Raw genomic sequence first — 27,957 nt, 5'->3', positions numbered from 1 at the left:
AAGTTCACTTTTAAACAAATCTCTTTGCAGGGAGCCTGATTTTTGAAAGTACTGAACAATTTCTCCAGTCTTTAGTGCAAAAACCTTGTGCTCTCTATAAGTAAAATATCAAATACAATAATTATATCAACCTTCTAAATAATGTTTCTGTAATATTTCCATGATGCATGAATTAATTTTTAAAAGGCTTAGACAGATGTTTTTTGTTTGGAGAAGCCCTGAGTTATGGAAGTTGAGGTGACTGTCTGTTTTCAGAACTAAATGGGCCTCCGAAATTTTGCAGTCCAGTCACATTAAAAATATTGAGAAAGTAGCTTTTGTGGAACTGTGATCTGGAGAGATGTGAAAGATTCAGAGAACGCTTCTAAAACTGTAGAAGAACCCTCAAACTCTTTTAGTGTGAGGCATTACCACTGCCTTGCCTCTCCTCAATGTCTCTTTCACAGAGATTTTTCCAAGGTTTGTTTTCAGAAAAGTTTCAAATTTGTCCTGTTTTTGTCAGCTCAGTCTCCTCAGACCTAATTATCTCAAATAACTATCTACAGACAGTAAGCTACTTTCTGAGAGAATGACTCTATATTCACAGGGGAAAAAAAATCACCTACATTGTTTTAAAAAGGAGATGCACTGAACTGTGAGAAAAAAAGGAACATTGTTTACGATCTCTTGTTTGCATGACCTATATTCAAGTTTATAAAAAAATGTTAACAAGGTTCATCAATCCATTTTCTCTTAATTGAGAGTTTGCATACATAGACAAATTTAAGAATTTTACCTCAGCTTATTTGCTAAATTTGAGGAAATCACTAGACAAAGGAGTCTGAGGGGGAAAAGGACATGCTGCACACGTTTACAGTAATATCCATCACTACTGAATTGTCACACTGTTCTAAGAAAAATGAAAAGAAGAACAAAGGTCAACATATGTCAAAACCTATTTAACAAATTTTGTAATATACTGTGAATATTAAAAGGCTTTCAGATGTTTCTGTTGGATATTGTTATCTCCTAAGAGGTACACCTTTAGTCATACAAACTATTGCTACAGGCTACTACAATGCTCATAACAAACAAAAACACAGTCTTGAAGAATTAAAATACTAACATAAAGCTCATTTCACAGAAGAGCACAAATGCACTGTATTTATAACAACAACAAAAAAACCCCACATATCGCGGATATTCATAGTTCAAGACCCCACAGGTCTTTGGCCAGCTCTAGGAGAAGTTAGATTGCTACTGTCTTTCATCTAGAGGTAACAGTGGAGAGTGAAGTCAGGGGACTGGTCTAAACACACAGCAAATGAAGAAAAAAGTGCAGGAATATAACTCAGGAGGTTCAGAGCATTTGCTCTCACCTCTGGGTCTGCCAGTCAAGAGCTGATCAGCAGCAGAAAATGCTGTGTTATGCTCTTTTGTCTGCTCTTCAACTTGACCTGCTTGCCCAACACAGGGACGTGCAAGAGCATTGCACATATCCTTATATCTCCCTCCCGACTCGGTGGCCAGACTGCACTCTTTCTTACTGACACTACTTTAACAAGAACTGACAGTAGTCACTGACAGAAAAGAAATGTCTCAACATGAATCTTCTCACTTGAAGCATGCTCACACTCATTAATTATCAATCACAGTTGATAAATCCTTGATTACAACTTTTCTCGAAAGGGACCCCATGAATCCTTTATTTTTAGCCTTTTATGGTTCATGGGCAAAAATGACTTGCATAATAATAGTTCATGAACTTTGACTTAATATGAAAAAAGATAAGGGACAGCACTGATGACTCAGAATATGCACTATACCAGCCAAACAACGGACAGCTGCATTAATCGAGGCTTCTCCTTCATCTTGTGCCCTGTCTGTATATACTGTATTCAGACAGTAATGTAAACCTTTAGGCTCACTCTTGCTTTTTTGCTGCACTTCAGTTTACAGCTATTACATCATGTTTATGGCTATTACCCCATAACATAATAATCAATTATGAATCTTTATGGTTTTATATACTTGATTATATTATATAGAAAAAATAACATATGACATTGTATTGAATTCCACTGTCTAGCTGCTACTTACTGCTAACTATTTTGAATTTACTGTCACTTAGTACTTCAAAATGCATCAGCCACTCAAATGTGGTATCAGTAGATACACACAGGAACTGCATATTGTTCATATTGGAAAGTAACACCAAGGCAGAGTAATTAAATATTATTCCCTTCTCATACGAGGATTGAACTGCTCAGAAAAGTATAATCCAAATCAAACAAACAAGTCCACAACATTACACTGCAAAATACCAATTAGCAAATATTGTGCTCGCTTGTATGGGAACAGATGCACATAATAAAGCTGCAAAAGTTTTCCATGAGCTGTCTAGAAAAACAGCTGCTGGCAGATGTGATTGTATGTATGCATTATACGTGTGCATTATAATAACCTCAAGTTGGGCATCTCTTTTCCTAAAGCAAGTGCGAAATGTAAGCAAGGTACCTGTCACATCAGCAAGGTTGCTACAGTAGCAACAGTAAAGCCAGAGCGAGTGTAAGGTCTAGCATAGATGAAAATGAAAGATGCACACAAGAAAAGAAACGTTGCATTACCATGAGAAACAAAGACTGGACCAGAGTTGCCTTTCGGGCTGTGGAAAACCCATCACCTGCATTTTACCAGAGGTAAACCTGCATTCAGTTTTGCAAACTGAAAACAAATTGCATCCCTTATGCTAGGATATCGTTTTTGCAAACAGAACCAAACGCTGGAGGCGGTTGCTTGCAAATGGGATTGGGCAACATGTAGTAAGTGAGCAAGTTGAGGACTGGCGGGTTGCGCTGCGGGCTGGCGGGCGCCATTTTGGGTGTGGCCTCTGCAAAGGCAACAGGTTCTGCCCTGGCTGAACCCACCAGAGCATCCTCACAGCACAGCCGGGATTCGGATCCGGGGAAACTGAGGCCTGGGGGGAAAAAGGAAAGGGGTACCTTAAGGCAGCTGTAAAAAGATGAGACAGGACTGCTGCTCTCAGATATTGGAAAAGGCTCTAAAAGCCCAAATTAGCTGACAGGAGCAACCCAACCTCTGAGTAACTTGAAGGGAAATGGGTTCTTTCAACGCGACCGATAATACCCGCATTTAACTCGTGGGTGTTGGAGCGGCGCGCCGCGATTGGCTCCATCTGGGCTCCATCTGACAGCAGCAGCTTGGTATTCCCTGCACACGTCCCAGCGATTGCTGGCGCCTGTGCTCACTGTCCCCACGCACACACAACACAGTATTTACTCAACTGTCCCCACCGTGGCGATGAGCACAAGCAGCAGCCGCGGAGCAGCCGGGCACCGGCATTTGGGACTGAGCTGCTAGGAAGCATATGCATCTGGCTAATCTTTTTGCAATCAGTTTCTGATCAATGTTTTTAATAGGGCAAGCATTTGCTCACCAGTATCTGTTGGAAACTTTGGGGTTTTTTTGCTTGCTTTCCACTATGCTCCAGGCAGTAACGTGTGTCATTTTGGCACACGTTATCTTTTTGCTGTCACAAAGGTAACTTTCTGCTTAGCAGGACAGTTAAATAGCTGCAATGTGAACTGCGAGTGTGACTGAGAGCAGATCAAAGCTGGCTGATGGGTTAGGGCTGCACTGAGATATTTGTCTTCGTGAGCAGGAATCTAGCAAAAAAAAGGCTATCAGCAGCAGTATGCAAACTAAAACCCCTACAAGATCAACAAGGACAACACTGTCCTTGTTGAAAAGAGCACAAGATGTTATTCCTCTCCATTTATTAAATGATTCAACATTGCGGTATGCCTGCAACTAATTAGTATGATCAACACAGTGCAGGGCAGGAGCAAAAGCAGACCAGCTTCAGAGATGCACTGATGTAAAAGCACACAGGAGTATACATTTTTAAACCCTGTCTTATAATTTATAAGCACTGATCATTCCTTGATGGAACTTTTACTTGTAAGACCAAATTTAATGTCATTCTTGATTAGGTCAGTCTCTGGATATTAGAGCTGACCAGGTTTATTCACTTCCTAGCAGTTAAATTACTTACTTTAAGACTGTCTTGTATTAAACATTACAGAAAAAGAAAGGTCAGTTACTGACAGGTAAGAATGATATGGGTACACGTAAAAAGAGCATATATATGTTTGGTTAAAAGAGCGAGTGAGAAAGAAAGAGAGAGAGAGAGAGAGAGAGAGAGAGAGAGGTATATTTGCTAAGTCATATACTTACCATTAGCACTGCAAAGTTACTGAAGTGTGTACTCTGAATGGTGGTAATATTGCCTGCAGAACTGATTATGTGGCACCCTTCTCCCCACCAGCCTCCATGTCCATCTAGAAGGTCGAAATCCCAGAAGGCTGCAATGGGGTCTATACCCCGTGCAAAGTGCCTCAACCCTATAGTCAGAGGGCTGGTAAGGTTTCCAAAGCTGCACCCATCTGCAAAAGCAACACACTGAATCAGAGAGATGGAGTGGAAAACCCTTCAGTGATGCATGCTGTGTAAAGACATGCACTGAAACTACAGAAAACAAAGCAATAAATACATGCTCTTAATGGTTAAAATTAAAGGTAACATTCACATTCAGAAAAGTTTGCAGTAGTTTAAATAAACCAGAATGCACATTTCAGGTTCATGATATGTCCAAATGATCTAATCCTCCTTCACAAAGCTGATTTTTTTGATTCTTAAATTAAGTACAATGTTTCACTATTACTCATGTAACTGCAAAAAGGGCTCAGTTTCAGGCAGGATTAGTAGCTAAGAAAATCCTGCACTTTGAAAGTTGCATTTAAACATTTTTAAAATATTAAGAGAAATGTAAACTCTATTGAGATTCAAATAAAATTATTAAAATTGCCTTAGTAAATAATTGATCAAAATAATGACTCACTAGATCCATCACATTTAGAAAAAAACCTTTAACAACACAGGTTTTAGATTCATCATATCACAAAGTATACTGATTAGTATTGATACATGCAACAGGGCACTGTTCCCACCCGAACAATCTTATTTTCATCAGTGTCTCAGTTGTCAGTATTGCAATTCTCATTCTAAAGAGTATAACAAGGTTCCTTCCTATTGCACCTTCCTCTGAGAAAACAAGCATCTGAAACAACAGTGCCAACAAATAGTAATCCCAAATTTGCATTCTAGTCATACAGCAATTGCATTTCTTTCTTTGCAGAATAATCTGAATAAAATAATGCAGAGAGGAATAAATCCAAATGCTTGGGTAAAAGAGAGAGACTGTTCCCAGCCTCTCAGCATACCGTACACTCTACTCCTCTATTCTCTGCATAATCAAGTATACCATAGCTTTCAGATTAAAGGAAATAATACATAACAAGTCCTCACCTATTTTAGCAAAAACAGCTGGTGTGGCAACCGTCCTACGTTTCCCATCGTCTGCAAGATTTGATGAGTTTCCTGTGCTAGGAAAGAGTTTTCCATTCCGAAAGACAATAAACTGTAGCTTGCAAGTGGAGTTATCAACAGATTGCCAGGCTGAAGACTGAGCGAAGACAGACTGTGGCAAATGAACTGAAGCTACTGCTACAGCATTCTGTACAATGAGAAAAAAAAAGAAACATTTAAAATGCAAATCACAACAGGGTTGCTTTCATGATGTTTTAAACTCCTGTACAAGAAATGTGTGCTGCCTTCCTTTTCCAACGGACTGGAAGCAACCAAAGAAGCACGAGCTGTAACCATGGGAATAGTGCATAGTACAGTGCATATTAAAAGGGAAAAGGTTTTGATTGAATGTGCGAGTCTATATGGTCAAGCTCCCTGCTGCAGAGGTGAGAATGGTTCTTACCGTGCCTGCTAGAGGGTCCATCAACACTGCAGATCTGATTTAAAGAGACAACCTCTACCAGGTTTTCTCCTTCACTTAGAACAGAATCAGACAACTTACATTAAAACATTTCTCCAAAAGGATACTTAAAGAGTACTAAAATAATTTTATTAATACAAAAAGAAAAATACATCAGTAGAGAACTGCAGATGTAGCAAACAGCACATTTTATGAGCACATTTTTTTTTGCTTTATATACAGAAAATCAGTTAGCTGTGTGTTTTAGTAATGCAGGAATAAATATAATACGAACACTAGCACAGCAGAAGAAAACAACACAACACTACAAGGAAATGAATGGGGACTGTCAGCTCACTATTATGCCTTTGAGTTGTGAGGGCATTATACCCCCTTTTACAAGCAGATAATTCCCTTACAGCACATCTATAGAATACCCCAAATGTTATGTTCTGGGGACTTTACTCATCCTGCAATTGTTTTTCCTGCCAAAGTAGCAAACTAATCATTAAAGACTATTTGCAAGAAAAAACAGATGATGAGCAATGGGAAAATAAACAGGCAGAGTCCGTCCTGAGCCTGTAAGTGAAAGTGTATGTATTTAAAAACAAACAAACTGTAAAATGTTCTCATTTGCATCTCCCCAAGGGCAAAGTGTAGCTTCTGTGCACATAATTTACATAGCTTATCACAGAGTTTACTCATAGTACATGCGCGCTGCCTCTTTGAGAGGTACAACAACCATCTTCTCTATCCTGTAAACAAACATGTCATTAATGTATGTGCATGTGCTGTGACAAATACACGCGTGAGAGTGAAAAGGTGCAAAACAGATGATGAGAAAATTAAAGTTTACCACAAATCTTAGCCAGCCAGTGACCTCATAGGCAACGTGGCCAAAAAGCTTGAGCAGCCACTAATGTCACTGGGCTGCTTAAATGAGCAGGCAAAGGCTTGGGCACATTGTCCCCTGAGTTGCAATGTACATATTGGAAAGGTTGGAGATTTTAACATTAAAAATTCCCCCATCTTATATATTCCATCTGGTTGATGCCACTTATTGACAATTCTCAGAAGAAAACCAGCAAATAGCAACAGGAGATTTTTTTTTCTGTTTCTTTTTTACAACGGATTTTAAAATGGCTCTGAAGGTTTCCATTGGAAATAACACAGCTAATCATCAGGCACTTGTCTTCAGATAGCTTCCACTGCCTAATTTGCTGATTATAAAGCCGTCGTAAATAGCTTAACTTTGCGCTCTGAAAAAGACATATTTCATTGCGTGATATGCCAAAGTAGCTGCGCAAGCTGTACCTCTGACAATATCATTTTAGCTGTAAAATTGTTGTCAATAAGTATATATATATATATATATATGTATACATACTTTTAACCAGTGTAATTTGTCAAATTCGAAATCACTGTTATGGACTGCTCGGAAGAGGTGTAGGAGTGCAAGACAAGTTATAGCATGATCAACTTGTACAGGATTTTTATTATTATTCTTCACTGGAAATGAAACAACGGCAATGACATTGAATTACACAAATTAATTATTATACACAAAAAGAGAAAGCTAGAAGCCTCTGAATAAGCTTATGATAATGAAAGCAAGAGCTAAAGGCACTGGGATAAGCGACAACGTGCCATGACTTGACAAAAGCAGCCCTAAATACACCAGAGGAGCACAACAAGTTTACAGCACTTCTGCTATGAGGCAAAACCATCTAATTCAGCGCAGGTCTCAAATATTTTCCCTCCCGCGAGACTCTCATACTACTACTACAACAACAAAAAAGGGGATAACACCATAAGCAGCGTGTAGCTTTGTGATGGCAGGTCGCAGGAATAGGGGGTGCAAGGGAACATCTGCCTCACCTCCATGCTCCTGCCTGGATCCTGCACCAAGGGTCAGAGAAGGACCATGGCAGCAGAATTCAACGTCTTTATCCATAGGCTACGGCTTATTCTCACACATTAAAGACTGTAGCCTGTGTACACAGGCTACCAAGGGCTTAGCATGGATGGGCTGCAGTCCCCAGCCTGTCCGAGCACAACTCACGCACGTAGCAGCGCGGCGTGATGCTACCCACATGGCAGAAAGCCACGCTTAGAGAAAATGACTTCCTCATTAGACCTCCTGAGAGGGTTTTTTTTCCTGTTTTTCCTCCATAAAATTCACCAAGGCCATTAATAGCCATAAAATTAACCATTTAATAATCTTTGCTAATTAATGTCCATAGTCAATTACGAGGCTACATCTTCATTGCGAATGCTCTCCTAAATGTATCCGATATGAAAAAACGCCTTTGAGTGCAGGTTAGATGGGGGAGGGAAGGCAAAGGGGCATGGCTGCTCTTTGTGCACACATGAAAGGAAAATACTCACAGCACACCGAGTATTTACTTTGTATAAATATGCCTCAAAATTAAACTGTGCTACAACAACATGCCTGCCAACAAATTCATGTGCTACGATATTCATGAAAAACGCACACACTGAAAGTGCCCACACATTCACAATGCTGTTTAAAAATATGAATAAATATTTGTGAGCAATTTGTACTTCTAGGGTATGTGAGAATGCTTTTTGCAATAGCAGTAGTCATTATTTGCAGGAGAGGATCTGAGCAATGAAGCAAACCTGTTATTGCAACAGAGGATGGATGGAGCCTGAATGGAGGCTCAGTCCTGGACACTGCTAACCTTACGTGCAGTGAGGCAGTCACTTCACCACTCTTGCCTCAGGTTCCCTCTTATTTGGGGAAATGAGGGTAACTGCATTTATTTACCTATGTAAAGCGTACCCAAGTCTGGAGATGCCAGAACAACGTGGAAAATGAATATCACTGTTATCAATGACAGTGATGTTGATTTTGAGTGATGTACAGTGATGAGTGTACTTCAGAAGCTCCCCATTAATATGTATTTTTATAATTTTGTTTGGCCACTATAACACCATGCTACACAAGTGCCATTTCTTAGCATGTTAGGGGCAGCATCCCTAGAATCCCTGCATGAGATCTGCAGCTCTGCAACAAGAAGAGCGCCAGTATCTCATACTTTCCCATGAAAAGCTCAGAGTTTGTGTCAGCAATTTCCTACCTAGGATTTAGACATTTGCTAAGCATTTTCAAAACAGTTCGTCAATAATCCCTTCATGACTCCATTCCACTTTTAATCCTATTAACTGGATTGGACAGGTATTCGTTAGGAGGAAAAAAAAAAAGAAAAAAGGAAAAATTCTAGAAAATCTTCAATATGTTCGAAGGAATATTTTCCTAAGGAATATTTTTTTTTTTTTTGTGCTGGAAAATGCCAGTTCTTTAAAATGGAAGCTATCAACATAGATCCATCCATTTGGCCACAATTATGATAGGAATAATGCAAGTTTCTAAACCTGCCCATTATCTCCCATGTCACTTGCCTGGATATTCAATAATTTGCTGTGCAACCCATAGCTGGCCTTAGAGAGATTATCAGCAGTAAAACAGTCCTGGGGAGTCTCTGGTAGACTCCTAGGACACCCAGCTCCTGGGATCCTTGAAACCTGAAAAACTTTCCAAAGACCCAGAGGAGACACTATACTGAGCACCGAACCTCAAATTTGAAAGTCCAGATCCATAAGAACTGACACTTTGTTTCTTGTTGTCCTTTCTGAGATAATTTTTGTGTGTGGAGCAGAAACTGGTTTCCAGTGTTTCGAAAAGGAACCATGAGAACACAGATAAATCTGACTGGCTTCCCAAAGTTTAAAATTTGAACAGAAAACCTCATTCTATGAAGCAAATGGTCCTCAGGATATTGAGAGCAACAGACTCCTGACATTTTTGCAGCTCATGCATGTGTGACCCTTATTAAAAATGTTTTAAGGGAAAAATGAAAGATTTAAAGTGAAGTTTTTCCCCAGGCAATTTTATTTTGGTCTGCGGTCCATTCCTTATAATCAATGCTAGCATTTACAAGGAGCTTTTAAGTGTTTAGGAAAGACAGCCTCTAGCCTTAGGTGCCTTTGTGATATGTTGGCCCTTCTAGTTTCACAAGGCTTTAAAGAGACCTCCTCCTATTTTCAGCATTGCTTCCTGATGGCCCTGCTTCACTTGCCTAAAATTTAGCATAATTTTGAGAGAATTCAGCCACTGACATATGATCAGTATTAAGGAAGATGCCTGGCTACAGTGTAGAATGACATACATCAAATTATTCTCAGCAGTGCTTTCTTGGTTCCGCTTTAATACCAAGCTCAAGGACAATATTTTGGTTTGAGATAAAACATATTTCTTAGAAAAACATCAATCTTGATTCAAAGACATGAAGCCATTGGAATCCTCAGAACAGTTGTAGGGCATATTTTTTTGCCAATAGGTAATACCCTAAACTTAAAAAACTACCTTAACATGAGTTTAGAAGAAGAATGGAGGGGAAAAAAGGAAAGCAAATGAAATTACCTGAACACTTGGCAGAGAACTCGAAAAATCAACTTCATTCCTTCCAAATTGTAAAGAATCTGATGAGGTGTTTAATAGATTCAAGTGCATTAAAGATATTATACTTTAGATTGCTAATGATCCAAGAGCGTTGTCAAAAACTGCACATGCTAGGTAGACATACAATACCAGTAAAGAAAACTAAAGTAGCAACTAAACTCTGCTGGTAATAACTGATATTACTGAATAAGCACTGGTTGAGTTACCAGTCTGGTCATCATAGTAAAATCAAGTAAATAAATTATAGGCAATGCAATAGGTGCTAAAAAGACTCTCAAATGAGCCAGCTTCTCCCCTGCAGCATCTGCAGAGACCAGCCAGGGACTCAGGGCAGAGGTCCAGTAGGGAAGGTAATAAAAATGTACACAACCACGTTTTCAGCTGTCTTTCCTGGAAGACATTTAAGTGACGTTCCTGTGCCATGATCTCAGCACATGGCATGTATAGAGGTATTTAGCTCAGTCCGGTGAGGCTTTAGGTTAGGTCAAAGTACTGATTTTTGGTTCTGCAATGAAAAGCATATATATAAAAAAACACCCTGAAATTTAGAATGTCTGGGAGAGAGCCACTGGAAGGATCTATAAAAGGATTAGAAACAATGTCATTTTTAAGAAATATAGTTACATAAGACACATAGTCAGTGACAAAGCAGTTTGTAGGTCACAAAAGAGCAGGACTTTTTTTCTTTTTTCTCTCCTCTCCTAAATGGGAGGATACGGAGTGAGGGAAGCATACGGAAAATCCCAGCCATGTTAACTTATCTACATAAATTTGTTCCTTATTTGTCACAGTTAAACCAGCATTTAAAATGCTGCTTAAACACAAGTCTGAGCAAGTTGAGACTTGAGCTGACCATCAAGAAAAAAAGCAAAATTTATATAGATACCTGGAGAGAAATGATGAGGTACCACCAAAAGTGCAACATAAAATCATGAAGCTATCCAGACAGATATCTGTTCATATGTTAGGATTATTTTGGGATAAAGTCATTATGTAGTAATGCTTCAAAGCAGGCATAAAAAATATGAATGCAGTCCATATCCATCAACATCTGGAAACCTAAGCACGGAGTTCCAGATATTTTTTATCCTGAGTAGGAATACATGCTGCTGTAATACATAGTGAAAATATGGCATCAACCAGAAAAACATATGGCATCAACCAGAAAAAACAGAAGATTGTCTGGTCAAAGTTCTCACTAGTTACTGAGAAAGCCATCTAGAAGTTTCCTATAAAGTTATCTAGTTTTTCTAGAATCATTTAGAAGCCATGGTTTGATTTAGCAAATAGAGCAGAATGCTTAGAAAAGCTGGTAATATAAAATAATCTTAGAAAGCCTGATTACCAGTTACCTCATTTTTAGCAAATATAAAAATAAAAATTTTATTTCAATTGAAAATTTAGTAAACTCAGGAGATTAATTAACAAAGTTAATTGGACTAATAAGATTAAGTAAGAGGGAGAAATGGCTCAGGATATTGAGTATAATCAGAAGGCTGATGAAAAGAAGGAAAGTACTAATAAATGGAGCAAATACTGTTACAGGCATCAATAATTGGGTAGATTTGGTGATTGTTGTAATACTAGACATACAGCAGTAAGTTCTTCAGACTATAAAAGAAGGAAAAGAAAGGAAGTAAAACTGCTACATAAAAATGTTTAGGTAAAGATAAACAATCAGCTAAAAATCAGCTAATACATATTTTTACTTGACTTCACTAACGTTAGTGTTTACATGGGGACAATGTTAAGATGAATAACAGGAAGATATAAAAATGCTACATTTTCCAAAGAAAAAATCAGAAATGATACATGAAATCACAGGACAGTTATAATGTCATTTTTAAAAGAGATCTTTTTTCTTTTCTATCATAAAACAGTGAGTTCTCTGTAGAATGAACTACAAATAGGATGAATGACTGAACCAAGTTAGCCATGTACATAATGGTGCAGACCAAGGCATGAGCAAAGAGCTTTCCTGCCTAATGCAAAGCATCACTCACAGCTGCTGCCACCATCTCCTCATCGTGTGCCGTGGTCGAGGGCAGCTACCTGGAGGCGAGTGCAGGAGTGCCCTGGCAAATAGAATCAGCCTGAGGGATCTTTGAGGCACTGCTAAGGACCATTATGTCTCTGCACCTCAGCATGATGCACCGGAGCCAGCCAGGCGTTCACGCATTCCTCCTCCAAAGCACAGGCCCAGCCCCTTGCATGTTGGACTTCATTATTAATGCATTTGTGGGAACAGGGTCAGAAAATGCAACACTTTTAGCTAAGGAAAGGAAGATGTTTAAAAATACTCAAGGAAAAACTGACCTGTTAATCTGCTATCACGAGGGAAAAAAAAGAATGAAGAAAAGAGAGAGGGAGGGTAGGTCTACCAAGGGCAAATATGACACACTCCCTGACATGCCTCTGTGAAAACTGATTTTCTAGACAAGGAAATGCAGCTGACCTAATTTCTTTGGCCTTCAGTAGAATATTTGATACTACATGGAAATCTGTTAGCTAAGTAGAGACACTGACGATTAGCAGAAATGGTCTCAGATGAATAAGTAACCAGCTAAAATTGAGAATACAGTGATTTATTTTGAACAGGGAAGATTTAAGCTGGAGTATACCAGAGGTTTCCATGCAAATCAGTTTGGGGACTTGCAATGCTTCACTTGACCTTGAAGCTAAAAGGAAGAATGTCACCCAACATTAAGACACAACGTTCAAAATCACGTACTTCACCAATTTATAATGAAAATTTCTGTCAGAAGCTTGGGATATCTGTTGGAAGCAACAGACAAAGTAAAGGGCCTGAATGTGCTGGTTGATCACAGAAGGACTCTGCAACACTGTGATTTAACAATAAAAAGGACAAATATAGTACAGAACACACCAGGCAAAGCATTTCTATTACAGGAAAAACTGATTTTAAAGGCATATTCAGCAATATGCTATGCAATTCTGATCAAACAGGCTTAGGAAACATCAATCAAAATGGCCTGGGTGCAGAAGATGGTTAATAAGGTCACCTATTTATTGGAATGAACATCCTGATTCGCAAGCTAAAAAGAGCTTAGCTTTGTTAGTGAAGGAAATGAAAGAAAAAGCTGTGACTGCTGTCTTGAAAAACACAGGAATAGGGTCTAGGGAGGAACTAGAATCATGTGAGGAAAGAGCTGGTATGAGCCACAAGGACAAATGAGTATACACTGGTCAAGAGCAAAAATGCAGATTTAAAAGTAAGAAAATTTTGGCAGGTCTTAAAACAGAGAGGACAGGGAAAGCCTTTAGAGAGTGGTCTCGGACACAAAAAAAAACAACTTACGTCCCAACATGTATGTCCCAACAACATACCAGGGCATCCCTTAGCAAGACCTTCACGCATTCTCTTTTGGTGTGGGTTGTTGATCTTTCTATCATCCTGGAACTCTCATCTAATATAGTCTAATATAGTTATTGTGCCCATTTTTGCCTGCTCTGTTTCTATGCCACATTATTTTTCTGAGGCTTTTTAGTCATTTGTACAAAATATTTGAAGATTGTCCGAAGATGTTTGTAAGTGATTTGAGGCTTGTGATGTGACAGAATGAACTAGTCCTTTCAGACTAGGCAGTTCCCTCTAGTTCTATACCTCAATATTTTCACTGAAGTAAAACTAAAGTTGTTTTGGAAAAAGTTTGGAATTATTTTTCTGCTTTTCAATAAATGCTCAAAATTCTTTTTGAGAACTTATGAAATTCACTGTACAAAGGAATTGCTGAACTTCCTGCTTCTGCATCTTCACACATCAGCAAAAATATCATGAGAAAGGAAAAAAAAAACACCAAAAAAAACAGTCACATTAAAGTGAGCCACATCTGCAAGAAAGCAACACAGAGAATGGTATTGGAATTATCGTTTTCAGAGAAACTGGAAAATTCCACACACACCTAAGACCTAGAGGCACTCGGTAAACTGGAAAACTGAGTCGCTTATTTAACGTAGGCACCTGTTTTTTGAGATGTCAATATAAATTCATAAAGTCCAACCAATTAAATACAACTATCACACGGAATAGCAGAGATTGATGAAGATGTAGGCATATTTGTATTACCTTCTCTTACTTAAGCATCTTTAAAAGTGAAGAGACTTAGCTTTAGCACCTAAGGTAGAAGACCTCAGCCTCCTATACTGTGTGATTGTTAGGGCAGCAATCTGACACAAATGACAGTTAACTCCTTACCCATGTTCAGATGAACATTCCTGATATAAAATCACTTAGAAATAGTATCAGCGATTTACCGAACTACCATTCTCTAGTAAGTGTCTTAGCCTCACCCCACCTGAAGTAGAATATAGGATGGCGGTATCCTGGTGCAGGGATGGGTAATATTATAGCTGTGAACAGAAGACAAAATCCTTTCTTTGTACTGTTGGTCCTATACACAAATGATACACCTATACGTAAGGCCATAATACTTGATTCCAGAGAAAGCATTTGAAACAACTTGAGAATAAATTGAAACACACGATTCCACAAGGGTCACAAAAGATACACACAACCTGCATAAAGTCTCAAATATGTTTGCTCCAGCAGATATTGTGAAAGAACCAGTGTTTTTAAGAACACAAAATCATAGAATCATAGAGGTTGGAAGGGACCTCTAGAGGTCATCTAGTCCAAGCCCCCTGTACACGCAGGGTCACCTAGAACACGTGGCCCAGGACTGCGTCCAAGTGGGTTTTGAAGATCTCCAGAGAAGGAGACTCCACAACCTCTCTGGGCAAACTGTTCCAGTGCTCTGTCACCCTCACTGTTAAGAATTTTTTCCTTAAGTTCCTGGGGAACTTTTGATGCTTCCGTTTCTGGCCATTTCCTCTAGTTCTGTTGGTGGCCACCACTGAAAAGAGGCCGACCCCATCCTCTTCACTCCCTCCCTTGAGTTATTTATATATACTGATCAGGTTCCCTCTCAACTTTCTCTTCTTCAAGCTGAACAGGCCCAGCTCTCACAGTCTCAAGATCCACATTTGGAAGTAATAATAAGTTACTATCACGCATTTTGCTTGTTCCTACAATTATCTCATTCTGGAACATCCAAGTTTCACTTGAGTTTTCATCTTTTCCAGAAATGTATTTTTCAGCTGTGCATTGCACAACAAAAATGGACATTGTGGGAGCAATCTTATATCAATTGAATTTTATATAGCAAACACCACACAGTTTCATTATTATGCTAATTACTAATTTAGATACAATTTTAATTTTAAGGATCTCTAGTGCTTTGAACAGCCCTATCATAATACTTCAATCCAGGCTTCCTTATTGCAAGCCAGGCAGAATTGCGTTAGGTTTGCAATAATGCAGCAAGCTATGCAGAGAAGGCATAAAATTGGTTTTCTTCAAACTGTAGAAACAGTAAGGGTAGCTTAAGAGTTTTCAAACTATAGAAACAGTTAAGGGTAGCTTAAGAGTTTTCCATTAGAATTCAAAGACATTTTTTAGAGAGCAGAGGAGCAAAGCCTTGAATTCTTTTATTATTTGGAACATACTCCTACAATCACTCTGCAACTTCTCATTGTTTTCTTTTGGACCTGCAGGGACCCTCTTGCTGCAGTTTTATTTTTGTAAAGGTTGGCTTCTGGTAACAGGTTCTGGAGGTATTCTCACTCTCTTGAGAGTTAGGTTCGCATGCCCTTCAGGGATGTGTCAGCCTTTAGAAATAACACATTTTCCTCCAAGCCACTAACAATGAATGAGAACTTTTCCTTTTTATTTAGAGGCTTATTTCATCTTCGGGCATATTTAATGGAAGATATGAAAATGATGAGCAAATTAGATTATATTAATTCATTCCTGAGACTCTGATTTTAATAATTGCAGATGTACTTACAGAATGGGATAGACATACGCTAAACTGAGGAAATTTTGTTTAATATATACTCAAATAATCTGGTGAGCTAAGTAAAAAATACAGCATAGATCTTAGGAAGGCATCATAGTTAGAATATCTGACTAATAAAATACCTTTTGTAACTCAGTGGCCACTGTATTCAATTATGTAGTATTTTTAAGGAGCGAACTTTAGCCCTGGTATATTGACGGACAAGGGTTTTTTGCACAAGACCACTTTTAATTTCCTTTTAGAAACAGCTGAACCATGTTAAGACTCATAACAGTTTTATTTTCTGCATGGTTCATAGCTTAGTGATTATCATACATTAGGAACAGGAATGGCTATCTTAATATTTTCCATTAGGCAGACATAAAGCGTTCACAAAGACTTTTAAAAAGTTGTTGAAACACATTTTGATTAAAAGGAGAGGGGATACCAGGTGGCTTATCTCTATAGGGAAAAAAAAGCCTGTGCTAAAAGAAATTCAGAAGTATCTTAATAGAGTACAGTGCATACCATTATGGATTTTTTGATTTTTTCAAAGCCTTGGATAATTTAGACATATCCATTTACTGAATGTGAGTGTATATATATGCAGCCATTAGGTGATATAGTAATTCAATATGAGTGAATGTAGCAACTATTCAAGCATCCTAGATTTATAATTTCACTGGTGTGGTATTCACACTTAGTTAAGCTAGACAAATATAAAGTTCATTGAGGACCATAAGTGAGAGGATGATGAAAAAAAAGAAATTTTTAACATGCTATTTTAATAGAATTGTCATAACCAAAGTGAGCATCTATATTGCATATAAACTATAGAAAACCAACTTTTAAATGGTTTTCTGGCATTGCTTTTATATAAAGATGACTGCAATAAGATGCTGACACTGCTGCTTGATGACTACTGAAACATTGTCCCTATTTGATAAAGATGGAAAGCTGAAGCTGCTGAAATTCATGTTAGCAATTCAGGTCTTTAAGTAAGTGAATTTAAAAGTTCCACACCATGAAACATCTCAGTATTCTGCAGATTTTGAGTAATTTGGATATTATCCTAATGAATGATCTCTAATGTCTATAGCCGTTAAACAAATCAGGCACAGTATTACACCTGCAATCTGTAATTTGAGCAGAGCATGCATTTCTGGAGGAGGACATGGGTTCACTACATCCCCTTTCCTTGCTAGAAGGCTCTCATTATTTGTAAAAATGGTAACACTCCACTATTTCACACACATACAACCACACTTTCCTTTGCTGTCTTCCAAAATAAGAGTTCACTATCCTCACAACAGTAGAGAGGAGCAAATAGAATTTCTCCCCCTGTTCTCAAACTCAGTTCTCTCTTAAAAAAAAAAAAAAAAAAGATATATTTTTAACTTCCCAATAGAATAATTTGTATTTTATATTTCACTCACTCAGCTGATTTAATAGCTTCTACAGTGTCATCAGAAAGAGTATGCCATAAGATGAAATGTAGAAAAGGTGAGTTTAGTCACTTTGGCAAGAGAGATCATTCTAATAGAAGTGCCTTTGTACTTGGATGAAGTACTTGGGGTTTCCAGATCTTTTAGTTACCTGGTCATAAAGTGGATGTATTCTAATGATGACAAGTGATATTTTACAAGAACTCTTATAATTGAACATGAAGGATAAGACATAGACTCCATTACTGCTATTGCTACTCTTGATAGCTACTGCGCCCTGGAGCTTCAATGCCAAATCCTGCTTCCTGCTCCCTAAGTCTCATGCAAATCCTCCCATGGACCCAGCATGGCCACAGAAGGTATGACAGCGACCGAAAAAATGTGAATAAAAAAATGGTGTTCCAGTTTCACCTTTTGCTTTTCATCAGAGTTCAATTCTGGCAACATTAAACAGCTAGACAGAGCAAAACCAAAAACAGGTTTGGTACTTAACACTTATATGTAAAATAAGAGACCACGAATATTAAGCAAAGCGGTTCCCAAGTCTGTGCCCTAATGGTAACGTGAACCTTTCTTTCTGTCTTATTTTCCTGAAAACTGAATAGAAAAGGAAGAAAAGGAGCTCTCTTGGGAAGAAAGTTGTCAATATCTAAGAATAGTATTTTTTTCCATGTCATCTCTTATGTACTATATATGAAATTAGTAATGTCTGAGAAATAGAATGCCTGTTTTTTTCTCTTAAAGAAACAACATCAATTGTTATTCGTCAAAATAAAATCTTTACAGATATTTTTTCAGCAACAAAAAGGGGGAAGCCTGAAAATTAAATATTTCTGGAAGCAAACCTAAGTATATTGTTTGTTTGCTTCAGGTAAAAACTACTGTGTCAAACCCTTGTTTAAGCCAGAAAGCGTTCAGAGCCAAACAGAACATTGGCACCTCTGGATGAGTCACCTGTACTCTCACTTGCCTCGTCAGAGATTATTAGTTTATCTGGACAGTCTGCATCTATTTTAACAAGTACTTATGGGCAATCTACTTTGAATTATTCTGCCAAGTTTTCTATAGGATTTGTCACAGAATCGTGTGAGTACCAAAAATATTTTCTAGCTTAACCCACAGTAAAGTCCAGAAACAATCACAACAGAAACACTCAAGCTCTGAGCGTTGCTTCCTTCAGACCACATCTCTACTAATCACATAGTGCTGTCAGTTGAAGAAGGCTGGAAGAAAGCCAAGTCATATTTCTTAAAGCTATATAGATGCTAAGAAATCATCCAGGCTTCTGTGCGAGTTTTTCTTTGTTACTGCAGAAATAATCAGTTGACATAGCCAGTGTTAGCCGTTTCATTCCTAACAGTTGACTGGAGCAAAATCTTAATCCTTTACTCAAAGAATTCAAGTTTGTTGCTCAGCTGCTACAAAACAACAATGACTTTCTCCCAAGTCAGACTTGGAAATAGTAACACATTATTGTAGTTTTTGCCATCTAATCACTGCAGGAAAAATCATAGTTTAAATGAGGATGATGATGTGTATTTCTCACCTGTATATTCCTCCTGGCTTCAGGGAGCACCTTTGAGCTGAGATGCCAAAGAAACCAGGTCGCTGGGGGCTTCCCATACCATGGGGGCATGGACCTCACTAAGGTCTGACCTAACCCCGGAGGAGCACTGCCTCATTCCACACACTGACTGCAGGGAGGGCACATAGCTGAGTAATTACATGGGATGAAATAAATCAATATAAACAAAGAATAGTAATAAATGTAGGTTATAAATGAAGACTGAAAACTAACCACTTTCCCTATTTTTTAGGTCACACAGAAAAGAATAACCATAATCTTAATTCTTCCAAATGCAAAATTGCTTTCATGTGCATACTCCTACAGGAGTGGATGGGAAAGCATGGCCTTTCCGATTTGCTTGTGGCTCATGAATTAATATAAGTTTTCAAGTATTATTGCTGCAGGGCCTGTATCCTGAAAAAAAAAAAAGGCAACAGAAACATGTTCATTAAAAATAGGAGTCTATATGCCGTGAAATGCTAATTTCAAAAGTCTTGTAAATTAGTTATATAAGTAGCAAATTTGCAATTTAATCAGTAGAAAATGAATTGTTTTGCATTGTTATATGTAAGCATTTTCAACAGCATGAATATTTTTGGTTTTCCCATCTTGCTCTACTGATTTTCTAATCTTTTCAGTAAAGGTCAATTTTTCTGGCATTGGTTTATTTAATGCACTCACAAATTTGTACCAAAGTCCTTTATTCTAAAAGGCTTCATTTTATCAGTCAGACACATCAACAGTGTGTATAATTCAGACTTTCTCAAGGGCTTCCACTGCCAAATGTAACGGATATATGTTTTTACCCAAGTATGTTATCATTCTTGCTGAATCACTTCCAGCATCCTATTAACTGATATGTCTTTATTTTAAGCAGCAGCAATATTCATTTCCTAACACCAAAACTTAATGTGTTCACCATTTATGCTATCTTTTTCTTCAGGATGCTCTAATTTTACTTTCACCATAAAACAGGAGGCAAGCACTTTGCTGAATCCTACGCTCACACTTTGGAACTCCTACTACTACTACTACGAGCAGCTGCTGGAATGAGCACCTGAGCAGATGAATCAATTATTTAAGAGCCAGGAGCTGAAAGAAACGTGCTCAAGGAGGAAAAAGGAAAGAAAATCAATACAGAAAAAAATTGGGTCTCTCATGCCAGCTGAAGGAGTAACACTGTGTACAAAATTAATAACTAACATTATTAGCTGAAAGACAGTGTATTTGGGAAAATCTGGCCGAGTCTCAAACTGTCTGTCTCAGCAACTAGAAAGGCCTCAGATTTTTTTTCTCATCAGTAATTCTGGGTCCTGGAAGCTCTATATATCTACAGCAATATGAAAACGCAGCTGCCAAAGGCACAGACGCAACTATCAAGGCTTTTTTTCCCTGGGTATGCAGGACTCCACAGCTAACAAAGAAAGAATATCTGCAATGAGAAACATAAGGACACAAATAAATCTAAAAAAAGCCTAATTTAGCAAAGTACCAATGAACTTATGTCATACTTCTCCAGTTATGCTTAGACATATTGTGTTTTGTTTCTTTCATACAGGACATATGTGAAAAGCAAATTACTTCTCTTGAAAACAGTATTAAGTATCTCAACTTTAACAAAATGAAGTAACTTAGATTAATGTCTTATTCTCTTCCAATAAATCTTCTTGATTGGACAGTTTGTGCTCTTCTAACATTCAAATTGTTGACATTTTCTTTTTTTTTTTTTCCAATAGGTCTACATAAAAAATAGGTCAACAAATATATTCAAACCAAAACAGAACTAATTAGTTACAAATATCTTTGAGTCTGCCTCTTCTTATTATGAAGGCTTTTGGAGGGACTTTCCCAATGCATATTTTATGGATAGTTTTGATACCCTCCATCATCATAAGCTTTTTTTTAGGTCTATGCTCAAAAGCATAAGCAAAAAACGATGCAGCCTGCACTTCTGAACAGCAACGTTATTTTGCTTTGTAACCTTGACATGGAAAATGCAAGATGTACTTGCTAAGCCAGGGTCTCTTCAGCATCATTGTGTTAGCATTACTCACCAAGTGGAATTAAAAACTGCACTACAGTTACCATGACAACCAGCTGTCTCCTACATACAGCATCAGTTTGAATTTGTGCAGACCATTTCTAACAATGATTTAAGTCAACAAACTCAGTATTACCCTAAGGTAAAAACCTGGTTTAAGAACAAAGAGATATTTTCAGTTTCCTGGTATCACTTAAGCTCTGTGCATTAATTCCAAGTATAACTTGGTGGTTCTTAACAGTCACACTGACTTTTGTCAGAAATTAAGAGGAGAACTTCTGCTGTTTTCTCATACGCAACATTTACTAATTCTAGACAATTGTCATTTTGGAAAATTGACTTAATGTAGCAAGTCACTAAAAAAAAAAAACTCTTTTAGATAGATTTTATATGTTTAATCTTTTATGGTCTTTAAATTGTGTTGTCAAGATGAAGGAGCATATGATTGCCCATTGCATAAATTGTGTTGACAAAGTGAAAACACATATGATTGTCCATTGCATATGGAGAAGAAAAGGCATAAGATTCATAGAAGAATTTCTGAGGAAAAATGCATTAAAATACCTATTTAATTTTTTTTTAAATTTACATTGAATGATTGAGAAATATCGCTAACATCATCAGTGCATACCACAGTACAGATTCTTACCAGTAACGACATACAGTCCATGCTCATCTAAAAGCATCAGACTGCTATTCCCCATTTCATTTGGGAAAGTAATCTAAAATGCATGATAAAATTTCCGGTCTGGATTTTTTCTGGGCAAAATATATATATATTTTTTCCTTTAAACGTTGAGTTTGGTTCCTGATTTACCAATGGGTTTGGGTTTTTACCAATTTATGCGCAAAGAGGGCCTGAGTATTTGAAACAGATATACAGGACAGAGGGGAGAGGAATATATCACATTTACATCATAATTAGAGTATTTAGTGAATCACCATGAAGATATAAGCCTGGTTGTTTACATGAAGAAGCCACACAGCCGTTTTAAGATGCTTTTGGTAACGAAACGTGCTTCCAGGGCAGAACGGACAGCTTTGACTAAGGTTGCATAGTGCACAGAGCGGCAACCACAGCCGGTTGTGCTTGCAGAACGTGAGGATGTGTTGCTAAGCAAGAACCTCCAGAACAACACAAAAAGCACACGTATCTACTTGCATGTGTCTACTGAGCGTGGGAGGAGGAGGTAAAGAAAATGCTGAAACAGTGGAGAAAAAGGAAACCATTAAACTATTAAAAAATTAATTCATGACTTAAGTACAGGTAATAAAGTAATAAAACTGCTTTTCATGTGCAAAAGCATAAAGAAAAAAGAGAGAAAAGTTAAATGGAGACTATATTTACTAGAGAAAATGGTAATGTTATATATTAAAGTTCTCAAGTTAATGATAGATCCTCATTGCTCATTTTCTGGAAGCAAGTGTCAAAATTAAGCATTACTGCGTGTTCCACATTTGGTACGTGGTATTGCACTTGCACACCACAGAACTGTAAAACATGTCTGAAGAAAACTGGACAAATCAGCGCAAAACATTAAGAATTAAAAAAAATCAGGCAATGTAATGCTGTTTGTAAGCAATTTTAATCTGTGAGAGAGAGTTATCAAATCCTAACCAGGAAAATACATAATAATCAAAGGTTGTAGTGTGAATGTATTGATTTCAGTTTTAAATTATTTCATTTACTTGCAAGGCCTAGGTAGGGAAAAAGTTAGAGAAATAAATGTAATCTGGGAAGACTGAAAAAGGAAGTAGCACAGGAAAGCATCCAGTCCTGCATCACTGTGGATACATTTGTTATTAGTGACAGGCAATGTGAAGTCAAGCACAAACTGAAATCAAACCCATCTTTAAGGTTACACTAAACTGAACTGACAAGAACACTAAATGCAAGAAAGAAAAAGAAATGGATTTTTATATAGCACTTCGATCTTCAAAAACAGGAATCTATAATGCTTAAAAGTAAAAAAAAAAAAAAAAAAAAAAAAAAAAAAACGAAAAATTCAAAGCAAAGAGAGAGAAACCAAGAGAAGGAATAAAACATAACCTGGGGCTCCTAATCTACAAACCCAGACAAACAATTTTTTTTTGCTAGCAAAAAGGCTGCAGAGGCAAAGGTTAATAACAGTAGGAAAACAAATATGATTTTTACTGGAATTTAGCAGATCTGTAACAAACCATTAACTCCTAGATTGAACTGCAATGTACTATCATAAAAGAAAATACAAATTAAAAATAAATCAAGATGACAATATAGGCAGATGTGCATCATTTTGCCCTGAGGCTGAGTCCACGCTCTTGTGTCAAAAATGCCTTAATGTGGTTAAAGAGTAACATTGCTAACAGCTAATGGATCTTTTCTTGTTCCATTTCAAAAAACCACCGACAGTGCCAGTAAAAAGAAAATTATTACTATTTATTCTGACATTAGGGGATAAGCATTTCAGGTTACAATTAAAAAAAAAATACACTGTGTCTCCATTGCATTTAACTAAAATAAGACTCATCAAAATATTTGAGCAAGCCTACTGCATTATCCTTCACTACAATAGATATATGGCAGCATCTGCATTAGCATTTTAGTTTAGACTAGGAACACTAGTTTGATTTTCAGATTTTGATTTTTAACATATCACAGTCAATCTGAATGCCACTTTTCAGACAAATTTCCTGATTGAACAGCCCCAGAGCACACAGCTTAGCTTCCTTCTGGATGGAGCCAGATTATGTCATTAATGGGTGTTCAGTCCATAAGAACAGATTAGGGGTAATCTGGAACAAACCTCAAATATGTATCCAAGTGACTGGATTTTCAATACAGTCTGGCTCCACAAATCTCCTCCTAAGGCACTGCCCTGTGTGCTCAGATGGGTTTAAACATTGCTCACCTTTTTTTTTTTTTTTTTTTTTTTTTCTTCTTCTTCTCTCTATTACTCTATTCTTTCCTGGTTCTCTTTCTTCTTCTTTCAAGTACTGGAAATCTGTCTTCTCCAAACACTCAAAAGCAGTTAACCCAGAGCTTTTGCTCTTTCTTTCCCTATATTCTTTTTTTCTTTCATCTGTCTAAAAGTATTGATAACTCTGCAGTTCGCACAGTTGTTTCCGTCTATTCTCTAGGCGTCACTTGTTATTCTCATCTCACTGTGGCCCTCCTGGCTATGCCTACCTCTCACTGCTTTTTACTCTGTGTTATCCTCAAGACACAAAACCTCCTCTGCATACGACAGCTACAACTTCCACAGGCTCATCATTATGCCATAGGTAACCTTATCTGCTGTTGCCTTCCAGGACAACTATCCGAACTGGAATTGAATGACCTTTCCAAACCAAATGGAGTTAAAAAGCCTAGACTGAGACATGGAAAGCTTCAACTGCTAGACGGTAACTTCTACGAGTAAATCCGCTGAAACAGATTTCCTGAAATCAAGCAATTAAAGCCTTGTGCAAAAGGCAATAGGGAAAAGACATAGCGAGAAGCAGGAACATCAAGACGGGTGATCTGGTTTGCTAGTGAGAATGATTTTACTATAGCTTGTCCTGCACATGTTCAGGTGACTAACACAATTCTAGCTTGTTTAAGCTTCAGTTGGAAGAACGGGAATGGGGAAGGAAAAGCAAGCTCTCTGCCAGCCAGAAGTAGTATTATGGGTTTGCTTTCAAACACAGCATTTGGAAAGGGCAGCGTAAAAAAAAGTGCTGTCAGTCTCATGTCCTTACAAACACAAACCTTTGTTAATACTTTAAGGTATATATTTGTTTGGTTTCATTTTAATCTTATACTGAAGATACACTCACCTAAAGGACGCTAATGGCCATAATAGAAAAATGCAAATTTTGAAGGAAGTTGTGGTGGCTGGCCAGATAATAGGATCAAACCAATGAAGACAGTGGAACAAAAATGTTTATTTTATCCAGGTCAATGAACCTTTTATCAGACATATGCACAAAGCAACCCTGGGTAAAATCTCAACTGGCTCTTCCACACACACACAGAAGAAATAAGACCTGCTGTGGAGATCATCAGACAGGGTATTTTTAAGACTTGTCTGACTGAAGCAATTAAGGCAATCCAAACTTTGCCTTTTAGATAAGTGAGTGACTACATAATGAACTGCCTGTTCCTGAGAGAAGTTTATAATTATCTAAGGTGAAGAGAAGTGGACAGTAAAACTGAGTCTGCAGACGGGAATTGCTGTATGTTGCATTTTGAATATTGGAAGCGATACTGCTAAATTTATTATCTTTAGACATTTCAGAGCTGGGTTACAATAGAGAGTGTTATAAGGGCTACAAAATGGTATAAAAAGAGAGTGCTCAGATTTTTTTCCTACTTATGCTTCTATATCCCTTTTTTCATCCACTATGTAATAAGAGGGACCGAATCTTGTCCCTTTTAAAAAAATCTTGATCAGTCATTAAGATCTCACATTATACACAGCACTACAGGCTACTTAAGCCACTAATATATTTGTTGGTTCCGGTTGCCAACATATAGCATCCCTACCATGATGCAGAATGCTAATTTCTGCAGCCCAGAGCCTCAGATCAAGAATGTATTGCTTATTTCTTATGCTAGTTTACAAGGCAGTTTCATGTTTCTCAAATACATTTTCTCTTTTTATTCCCCGCTCTGAAACTATGTCAGACATATCCACAATACTAAACTGTAATAATAGCGCTCTTAATTTATTATTAATATTTTAACTCCATTATTTTTCTTAAAGGGAGAAGGAGAGAAAGTTTCAAAAGAGTAAAAAAAATTACAAAGCATACAATCTGATTATCCGGTAGGGCAAACTCCCAACATTGTACTTTCAGCGAGTAGGAAATGTCACTTTGCAAATAAAACTTCTATCTACCTGTCATCAAAAAAAATCTTTTAGATTAAGACTGCACTGTAGTGTTCAGGACTAAAGAACTGACAAATAAGCACTATTTTCATTAATATAATCATTTAATTATTACATGATTACGAGTAATTCAACTGTATTTCTTGGAGCAGTCACATATTTCAATATTCTTAAATGTATATGTGAAGAATATGGCTATATTTCTACTGAGATTGATTTCCATAATCATTCCTGGTAAGTGCTTAGGTATAACATTGTAAATTAAACCTATAATTCTGTGCAGCTTATTTCTAATTTTGACAGCAGCAATAAACTGTACGCTTTCTTTTCAGAAAGCATTACTTCTTTGGAATGAATAAAATAATTGGTATTAAGCTAACACAATTACGTTAAACAATAGACTTCATTTGAAATTAAAATAAAAATAAATTGCTGCTTGTAAATCCCTACTCTAAAATGCATGCAAATAAAATATGAATAAATAAAAATTGCAATAAATATAAATAGAAATAAATATAAAGCAAAATAGCTAAGGATAAGATAGCCTAAATATATCTATATTTCTAATTTTAAAATAATTTCTTAGAATAGCTAAAAGAAAGTTCTTTTTTATATAGCAATTTTAAGGGCTCTACACAGAGGAAGAATCTATATGTACAGGGTATATACAATATACATTCTGTAGTAACTTGATAACCTGCTGAAAGCATAGCCTAAGCTTTAGCCAGTGAATTTAGCGAGATTTGCATCAAGGAAAAGCTTCAGCTAAATGCTACTGTGGCAGCGTTTAATCCACAAAGAACTGTAATTTTGCAGTTTGCTATATAACAGACATCTTTTCTGCTGGATATGAGGGAAAGTTAGCAATTTCATGCTGTGAACATTAATTATCACTTGCCTCCATAAACCTTGTGGAAACAGCATCATCTGACAAGATGACCAGAACACAAGCAAGTCAATGTGTGCCCATCCTTTTGCATAAGTAGCAAATATGCAAAGGAAAAACTGTTAAATAGCACTGACAGGTCAGGAAAGAGCAACATAGATCATCAGCCACTGAAAAATACTAATTTACAGCAGTTAAGGAGTTGCTGCAGTCTCTTTTCTACTTTTCAGCAAACATAACTGACAACTGGAAAAATACTATATGGCTCCACACCTAGAGTCTACATTTTCACCTGCTGTAATGTTTGGCAGCAAGTAGGACCACTCACTTCAAACACTGAAGGTCTTTTCCTGCTTAATCAATGAACCACTTCCACAGACATCAAGAGCAACAAAAGCACTGAGTGAAGGCCAAAGCTTGTATAAAATAGGATCACTTATTGTTAAGAACCAAATTTCTTTACGTTGGCAAAACAGTGATGAAGAGGATGGCTACATGGGTTATGACAGGCCCGAAGAACCTCCTGCATACATCCTTTCGCTTGTATGGTAATGCACAATTGATTTTCTTGTCTCTGTTCAGCAGTAAATTACCTCACAGAGACTGCAAGGCAGGGCAGACATCCAGAAAGTCACAGTTTTGTGCACATGCTTGGGTTTATCTCATAGGAACCGGGTGCCAGAGCCAGACCACGAGCAGTCGAAACAAGCGGGGATTGCAGGGTTTCTCTCAGTAATGCAAGGGGCACCCAATGGCTTTGATCTAAAATAAACTTTGTTTTGAAAGTGAAATGCATTTTATGCAAATGTCTAAATTTTCATTTTCATGTAGATATTTGCTATTATATTTGTTATACATATTTGTTTATACTTTTATTTCATCAGCTCATTACTGATCAGTCGGACGTTATCAGCATTAGAGTGAAGTTCAGTCACCTCCCAAACCCCACAACCTGAACAAAAGAAATCCATAAAAGAGCACCCTGAATTTAAGG

The 27,957-nt window shown here is 37.4% G+C and overlaps 1 protein-coding gene across 1 annotated transcript in view; it reads right to left on the bottom strand.

Annotated features, from left to right (window-relative positions):
* LOC104572907 (adhesion G protein-coupled receptor A3) overlaps positions 1 to 27,957 on the bottom strand; it is a 242,508-nt gene that overhangs the window by 42,938 nt on the left and 171,613 nt on the right. Inside the window, exons 13-14 of the mRNA XM_088528799.1 lie at positions 5,368 to 5,575; positions 4,237 to 4,445 (exon numbers count right to left, since the gene is read on the bottom strand). Coding sequence (XP_088384925.1) covers positions 4,237 to 4,445; positions 5,368 to 5,575 — 417 coding nt within the window. The remainder of the gene's footprint in view (positions 1 to 4,236; positions 4,446 to 5,367; positions 5,576 to 27,957) is intronic.

The sequence above is a fragment of the Tinamus guttatus genome, unplaced genomic scaffold (assembly GCF_059628265.1).
Source record: "Tinamus guttatus ecotype Peru unplaced genomic scaffold, ASM5962826v1 Tinamus_guttatus_pri_ptg000314l, whole genome shotgun sequence".
Taxonomy (NCBI): Eukaryota; Metazoa; Chordata; class Aves; order Tinamiformes; family Tinamidae; genus Tinamus; species Tinamus guttatus.
The sequence above is the reverse complement of the archived record's forward strand: the minus strand, read 5'-3'. Positions and strand labels throughout refer to the sequence as shown.